This window comes from Lucilia cuprina, chromosome 6, assembly GCF_022045245.1.
Source record: "Lucilia cuprina isolate Lc7/37 chromosome 6, ASM2204524v1, whole genome shotgun sequence".
Taxonomy (NCBI): Eukaryota; Metazoa; Arthropoda; class Insecta; order Diptera; family Calliphoridae; genus Lucilia; species Lucilia cuprina.
This window is the reverse complement of record NC_060954.1, coordinates 47,540,743-47,547,844: the sequence shown is the minus strand read 5'-3', so window position 1 is coordinate 47,547,844 and position 7,102 is coordinate 47,540,743. Positions and strand designations below refer to the sequence as shown.

The following is a 7,102-nucleotide window of genomic DNA, read 5'->3' as shown; positions in this document are numbered from 1 at the left end:
GTCTATAGTCTAGTCTATAGTCTAGTCTATAGTCTAGTTTATAGTCTAGTTTATAGTCTAGTCTATAGTCTAGTCTATAGTCTAGTCTATAGTCTAGTCTATAGTCTAATCTATAGTATATAGTCTAGTCTATAATCTAGTCTATAGTTTAGTCTATAATCTAGTCTATAATCTAGTCTATAGTCTAGTCTATAGTCTAGTCTATAGTCTAGTCTATAGCCTAGTCTATAATCTAGTCTATAGTCTAGTCTAATAAATAATTTAAATTATGATTATTATCTCCTTCACTTTGCACACTTGTTGCACACTTGTTCATACTTACAACAACAAATAAAGAACAATATAACAACAAAACTTACCTAAAAAAGTAAACAAAAAAGTTGAGCATTTTTGGCAAAAAAATTGTTTTTGTACTATACAGATAAAAACAACTTTTTCTCTTATTAAAACATTAAAAACATTATAAAACTATTATTTGTATAAAGAAGAACGAATATTTTAGGAATTTTAGCATATTTTAACATTTTTACACTTGATTTTTGCACAGAAGAGAACGCGTATCGCTATAATACCAATTAAAAACTGAAGAATAAAAATAGAAACTTCTTTTCTTGTTAACAATCGTTATAAAACTATTATTTGTAAGAAATATTAACAATATTTTATGAAATTTAACATATTTTTAAAATTTTTACACTTGATTTTGATTTTTGCACAGAAAACAATGCGTACCGCTAAAATTGCAATTAGAAACTAATGAGTAGAAGAGGAAACAGGAAGATGAGAGCAAATATAATAAAGATGCAAACAAGGTTGCCAGATGAATGTTGTAAATTAAACTACAAAAAATTATAAAATTTCCAAATAAAATTTAATATACATCAATAAATATAAACAAGTATGAATGTATAGTCTAGTATGACCGGCCATATGACACCCTACACCAGTCGGTATGCTAAAAAAGTGGATTATTTTTTAAAAAATTAAGCATTTAATTTGTTTTTTACCTTTATTCCGGAATATGATTACTTATTATTGACAAAAGAAGAGATTTCTTACATGAAGACTCCTAGAGGAGTAAGGCTAAATATGGGCATATCCTTATAAATATTGTTAGAGGCATTTAGGTCTACTTCAAAGTTATTTATGCATTTAATCGTGTTATTAGTGTTTATAGATGAATTTTAACCTTCTAGTCATTTTAGACCCAATCATTTCAAATCGGAAGTATCATTTAAAGTTCTATAAAACTAAGTTCTGTGGACTTTTGTTGGCATAATAGATCATTTAACTCGACTATCGTCTATGAAAAAAGTCTAAAAGTCGACTTTGTAAATAAAAGTCGAAAAGTCGGAAGGAGTCGAAAAAAGTCGGAAAGAGTCGAAAAAATTCGAAAAGTCTGAAAAAGTCGAAAAGGCGGAAAAAGTCGAAAAATGTCAAAAAGTCGGAAAAAGTCGAAAAAAATCGGAAAAAGTCGAAAATAGAAAGAAGTCGAAAAAACTCAAAAAATTGCAACAAATAGAAAAAATATAAATAAAAATTTTTATTAATAATAATAATAAATAATATAATGTTAAATGGCAACACTATAAATTTACGCTTCTGGCTTCGAAAATATTCGGAAAAAGTCGAAAAGTCGGAAAAAGTCGACTATTTACAAAATATTAAATGTCGAAAAGTCGAAAAATCGTCTTTTAATTAAATGAAAAAAGTCGAAAAGTCGAAAAATCGACTTTTAACTAAATGCAAAAAGTCGAAAGTCGATTTTTCATAAAATGCAAAAAGTCGAAAAGTCGACTTTCATAAAATGCAAAAAGTCGAAAAGTCGACTTTTCGTTTCAACTATAGAACCCTAATACATATGTGTTTAATAGAAGAACTGTCACACTAATTTATTTAAAGTAAAAGTTATTATTATCTGATTTTCTCCAATTAAACTTTAATCCATTTTAATTAGTAACTTTTGTTTTATTACTTTATTAAACTAAACCATAATAACAAATAATTGCATATGCTAACTAAACAGCGAATGGTTGATCTTTACCATCCTCATGATACTTAATATAAGTTTCACCGTGAGTAAAATCTTTTGTACCCTCCAAACGACCACGAGGTGGTGCTTTACTATAATCGAATGCTTTCTCTGATTTACCAAACATACGATTGGCTTCTTCGATTTGATCACGATATTTACCAGCCACAACAGCTTTGCCGGTTAGGGGATCCGTTATGTCACCAAGTTGATAAACAACTTTTTCCACTTTATGGGTAATTAGACGGGTTAAACGTTCGGGCAGTTCGCGTATTAAAACAACATCACCGGTTTTGCAGACTTTTTGGGGATCGTGAGCAAAAAAGAATTCATCTTTTTTAAAGTACTAGTTGGAAAACAAAGTTGCTGGTGAGTTAAAGTATTTTTTTTTATTGGAGGAAGGTTGAAATTTTACCATATTAAGATTTTTGTCCAATTCCATGCGTCGTATGCGAATTTTGGAAGCATTTTGTTTAACACAGGGCATACATTGTCCCATTAGCAATAAATTACGTGCCGACATTATTTTTAATACAAAATTTTAGCAAAATTAATGATAATTGTTGAGTTTTGTAGAAAATTATTAGAAAATGTGAATAACAATTCCAGCTGTTACATATGTTATTATTTTTCAGTGAATAGTTTAAGTAAATAAAAGAAGCATTTGCAGCTGTTGTATTTATTGATTTGGCAGCACTTTTATTTTTGTGTCACTTTGTTTACTTCTACTTTTTTTCCGGTAGCACTTCAAACAAAAAACTGTTTGTAGCAAACATGAGATACGAAAAATACATTAGTGTATGTCAAACCACAATTGCCTAGGCCGTCAAACATATGTGTTTTAAATGGGACGTCAAACAATATATGTTTGAAGGAAAATTTAAGTGATTTGTTTCGCGAGCGCGCCATTTTTGCAAATTCATTCGTCTGTCATTTTTTACATACATTTTGAATTACAATTTGTTTAAATTAAAAAAAATATATGATTATTGGAAATAACATAATAAAATATTGATTAATCAGTAAGTAAGTAATGATGTTGAATAATTATTTGTCTGAAAAAAACCTCTTTCTTTTTTAAGGGAGGCATCATGATGGTCTCCTGAACTTCAGATGAATCACTACCATACACCAATAGAGTGCGATGTTTGTCTGATTTGCCCTTCAGTGAAGCTTTTGTTGTCTCCAAAAACTATGGTAGTCGAATAATTACAAGAATTGTCTCTAACATGATGGTCTCCTGGAGCAATACCTACAAGAGAGTGGCAATTGTATACCTTCTGTATACATGCCAGTGTTGAAATAACTAGTCACCTATGGTAGAGGTGGTCGGTCGGCTAGCGGGGACATGGTATATTATAGCCTAGAGACAATGGTCGACGATGATATGTATATACTTGTTATTACACCATTGATCTTCAGCAGAATCTCTACCATACACCCATAGAGTACGATGTTTGTCTGGTTTGTCATTCAATGATGTTCTTATTGCCCCCAAAAACTATGGTGTTTGAATATTTACAACAAACAATTGTTAATATGCCTTTTATACAAATTTTCTGTCTTCACGGACCTGGAGGTTATAAACTGGCTAAGCTGTTGTTGTTGTTATAACAGCTTAAACTATACAATTATTAATCCGGGTGTTTGTATTTAGTTCCAAGCGATGAAATTGGCTGCTTCAATAGGGTTAGTCCATAAATTCATTGGGCTAAGTAAAGTAGGGTGGGCTGAACAGTTGAATATGTGGAGGTTATCATGGGGACCCTGTCCACAAGCTTGGCATATATTGGGGACGGTACGGTCTATGTGGATCCGGTAGGCGTTGAGCCTGCTGCTCCATCCCGATCTCAGTTGTGCCAGAGCAACTCTTCTTTTCCGCGGCAGGTTCTTCTCTATTTCTGCTATGGGCGGTGGGCGACCTCCAAAAACGATATTCATGCGGTAATCGTAAACCGCGGTATTGATGGCGTCTTTATGAATGTCGTTCAAAGCTGATGTATTCGATTTCCGATCTAAGGGATCCTGAACATAAATCATATGCTCTCTTCGTATACACGAAGGTCCTTCATGACATGCCTCGGTGGAGCATCCAACTATGTGATGTTTAAGTTAGGATGACTCCTCCGGTGACATCCCAAGAGCGCTTTGAGGACCTTATTTCTACTTCGCAAACTGTGCGTAATTGCAGTGGCATGAGCTGAGGAAGTAAACTGTCAAAGGAGACTCCCAAAATCTTTAGGTGGTTCACAGTCGGTATTTGGTTAAGCTGTAGTCTTATATGGATGTTGTTGGGGTAACAAACGTTTATATAAAGGTATTCTTTCCGATGACTTGATGTAAAATAACTTTAGAAGAAATGAGGAAATGTATTTGGATTTGAATGAATATCATTTCATTTCGAATGGCCAGTTGGAACAATTAATTGGTTGACTCCTTAACATTATCACAATTAATGCATATTACATTCCTCGGGAGTTTGTTCCCTTTTAGGTATAGCAAAGGAAACAAACTGCAGAATATGCGTGAATGTATGCGTATTGGATTCGAAGGTTAATAAACAAAAGCGTATTGGATTCGAAGGTTAATAAACAAAATCGTATTGGATTCTAATCTGTTAAAATTTTATTTGCACAAAAAAGCATTTTTTAACATTAATTTTATTTCCGTTTTTTCTTTAAACTTTCAAGATATTTATCCAGCTGCAGCTGAAAATCTGCTTCCATTACACGAGAAACAAATTCACTTTTCTTTGCAACTCTTTCCTCTTCGAATACTTCTAGAACTGATTTTCGAAATTGTAGTTTAGTAAGTATCCTAGCCCGTTGATTAACATCTTTTAACGAAGCTATAAAATTTTCACATTCATCAAGACCTTCCTCTTTGCTTTCAGCTATAGCATCGACCAAACCCATATCAAAAGCTTCTTTAGTGCTAAACATTTTACCCTGGATTAAAGCCAATTCAGCTGTACGTTTTGATACAATATTACAAAATAACGCTTCTACAAATCTAGGCGGTGCAATGCCTACTTGGGTCTCATTTAAACCAATGCTAAAACTAGGCAACATGACTCGAAAATCACAACAAATGCTTAAAACACAACCACCGGCGGGTGAGTGACCCTGATAGAAAATTGAACAAAAGAAAATTAGTTATAGTTTTATAATAATTTACTATATTTACATTTATTAAAGCCGCCGTGGTAAGAGGGCTACTGTATAATGTTAAAGCTGCATCGCGTAAAGCAGCATAAACTTGTTCTAGCCTTTCCAGCTGAGGTTTATGCAATTCTTTTAAATCCAAACCAGATGAAAAGATTCCATTAATGTTCTATTTGGTAAAAAAAAATAATTTATAACTTACAGACATTAGCATCAATTTATTTTAAACTTACCGATGTCAAAATTAAACCATGACATTTTTGTTCCTCTATGTTTTTTATTGTTTGCCTAAGCTCTTGCAACAATTGCAAATTTAGAGCATTCACTGGTTTTCTTTGCAATTTTACAATGGCAATTCCAGTTTTGTTATCTATTTCGGTATTCACAAAGTTTTCCTTTATTGATGAAAAACTACGTAATGCCGATCTTATGACTTTTGTATTAATTTTCTTGAAGTACCACATAATTCTAGTTTTGCTTAATTATTAAAATATTCTATTAGACTAAATAATTGCAAAGCAAACAAAAAACACTTATTTCATTGCATCTGTTATCTCAAAGTCTACTTTATTGTTGTTGTTGAAGAAGAAATACAAAATGACAATTTTGTTATAACCCACTACAACCACAGGCGGCAATCTTCGTTCCTTCCCATTAACTTAACTTATCATCTGATTATATTTGTTGTATGCAATCAGAACATTTTATTGGAGAAATATAACATACTATATAGATACATTATTAATTTATTAAATACAATCTATTCATCTATCTATCTATCTATCTATCTATCTATCTATCTATCTATCTATCTATCTATCTATCTATTTATCTATCTATCTATCTATCTATCTATCTATCTATCTATCTATCTATCTATCTATCTATCTATCTATCTATCTATCTATCTATCTATCTATCTATCTATCTATCTATATATCAATCTATCTATCTATCTATCTATCTATCTATCTATCTATCTATCTATCTATCTATCTATCTATCTATCTATCTATCAATCTATCTATCTGTCTGCCAAACTACATGTATAAAAATTTAATGAATTCGCCGCAAAATGAAATGACTTCACCTTATAGTCTATTCGCCTTGCTCCCGGGTAAATACTTCATATGAGTTTCATTATATAAAGAGTTCCGGATCAGAATTTTGTTTGTAAATCACGATATATATAAAATAATATTGTTTACTTTGTTATCATTTCCAAAAAATCTAAAATAGTAGTTATTTAGAAAATGCTAGGTATTTCATTATTGTTTCTCTTTGTTATAATGTAAATTTTTAAATGTAAACAGTACCAGTCAAGTGAAGAAAAAAATAATCAGCTGTTTCATTAACTACACCTTATCTGAATTCGCCTTGATATTTACCTTTCTCTTTTCCTTTAGCCACACAAAAGCTAATAGCTATGAAAACCTAACAATAACAACATCATCAATCAGCTGACAGCTACTTGATAAAAACACAGTGTTTCTATTTATTACAACAAAACAACAAGAAAAAAGTGAAAATTTCCCACAAATAAACACTACAAATAAAAGCATTAAAACTTATTTAAATTTATGTTTTTATAACTTAAAAGCGTTTACAAATAAAAACGCTTAAAATTATCATTAAATCTAAACAAATAAAATGGTAAGTAACACACCAAAACACCGCCCATATTTCTGACTTTTTGAACATTTTACATTAAAACTAAACTGCGTCTTTACAGAGTTACGAAGACGACGACTATCATGTGGATACATTTCCCAAGGAATACGGCTATGGTGCCTTCGATCAAGACGGTCTCGATTCGACCGGTATGGTGGGCACAAATTCCGATCTCAAGCCTCGTATTTTACTAATGGGTTTGCGTCGTTCCGGCAAGAGTTCCATACAAAAAGTT

The 7,102-nt window shown here is 31.6% G+C and overlaps 3 protein-coding genes across 3 annotated transcripts in view; 1 reads left to right on the top strand and 2 right to left on the bottom strand.

The window, feature by feature from the left end:
* Nucleotides 1–1,947: 1,947 nt before the first annotated feature.
* On the bottom strand, nt 1,948–2,653 carry LOC111687326 (28S ribosomal protein S17, mitochondrial). Its single transcript, XM_023449755.2, has 2 exons — nt 2,448–2,653; nt 1,948–2,378 (listed from the first exon to the last, which is right to left on the bottom strand). The coding sequence occupies exons 1-2, from the start codon at nt 2,553–2,555 to the stop codon at nt 2,019–2,021; spliced, it is 468 nt and encodes a 155-aa protein (XP_023305523.1). The 5' UTR covers nt 2,556–2,653; the 3' UTR covers nt 1,948–2,018.
* A 1,986-nt stretch (nt 2,654–4,639) lies between these two features.
* LOC111687327 (enoyl-CoA delta isomerase 1, mitochondrial-like) lies at nt 4,640–5,815 on the bottom strand. The gene is made up of 3 exons (XM_023449756.2): nt 5,430–5,815; nt 5,219–5,365; nt 4,640–5,157 (listed from the first exon to the last, which is right to left on the bottom strand). The coding sequence occupies exons 1-3, from the start codon at nt 5,658–5,660 to the stop codon at nt 4,693–4,695; spliced, it is 843 nt and encodes a 280-aa protein (XP_023305524.1). The 5' UTR covers nt 5,661–5,815; the 3' UTR covers nt 4,640–4,692.
* An 820-nt stretch (nt 5,816–6,635) lies between these two features.
* The window catches only part of LOC111687325 (ras-related GTP-binding protein C), a 2,523-nt gene continuing 2,056 nt past the window's right edge, over nt 6,636–7,102 (top strand). The window contains exons 1-2 of the mRNA XM_023449754.2: nt 6,636–6,849; nt 6,929–7,102. The exon at nt 6,929–7,102 is cut by the window's right edge and continues 297 nt beyond it. Coding sequence (XP_023305522.2) covers nt 6,847–6,849; nt 6,929–7,102 — 177 coding nt within the window. The 5' untranslated portion in view covers nt 6,636–6,846. The remainder of the gene's footprint in view (nt 6,850–6,928) is intronic.

Coding starts and splice junctions, on each gene's coding strand:
- LOC111687326 (XM_023449755.2), bottom strand. CDS start 2,555: ATGTCGGCACGTAATTTATTGCTAATGGGACAATGTATGCCCTGTGTT. Junction 2,379..2,447: donor TGGACAAAAATCTTAATATG/GTAAAATTTCAA, acceptor TTTTCCAACTAG/TACTTTAAAAAAGATGAATT.
- LOC111687327 (XM_023449756.2), bottom strand. CDS start 5,660: ATGTGGTACTTCAAGAAAATTAATACAAAAGTCATAAGATCGGCATTA. Junction 5,366..5,429: donor ATGGTTTAATTTTGACATCG/GTAAGTTTAAAA, acceptor TTTACCAAATAG/AACATTAATGGAATCTTTTC. Junction 5,158..5,218: donor CCACGGCGGCTTTAATAAAT/GTAAATATAGTA, acceptor ATTTTCTATCAG/GGTCACTCACCCGCCGGTGG.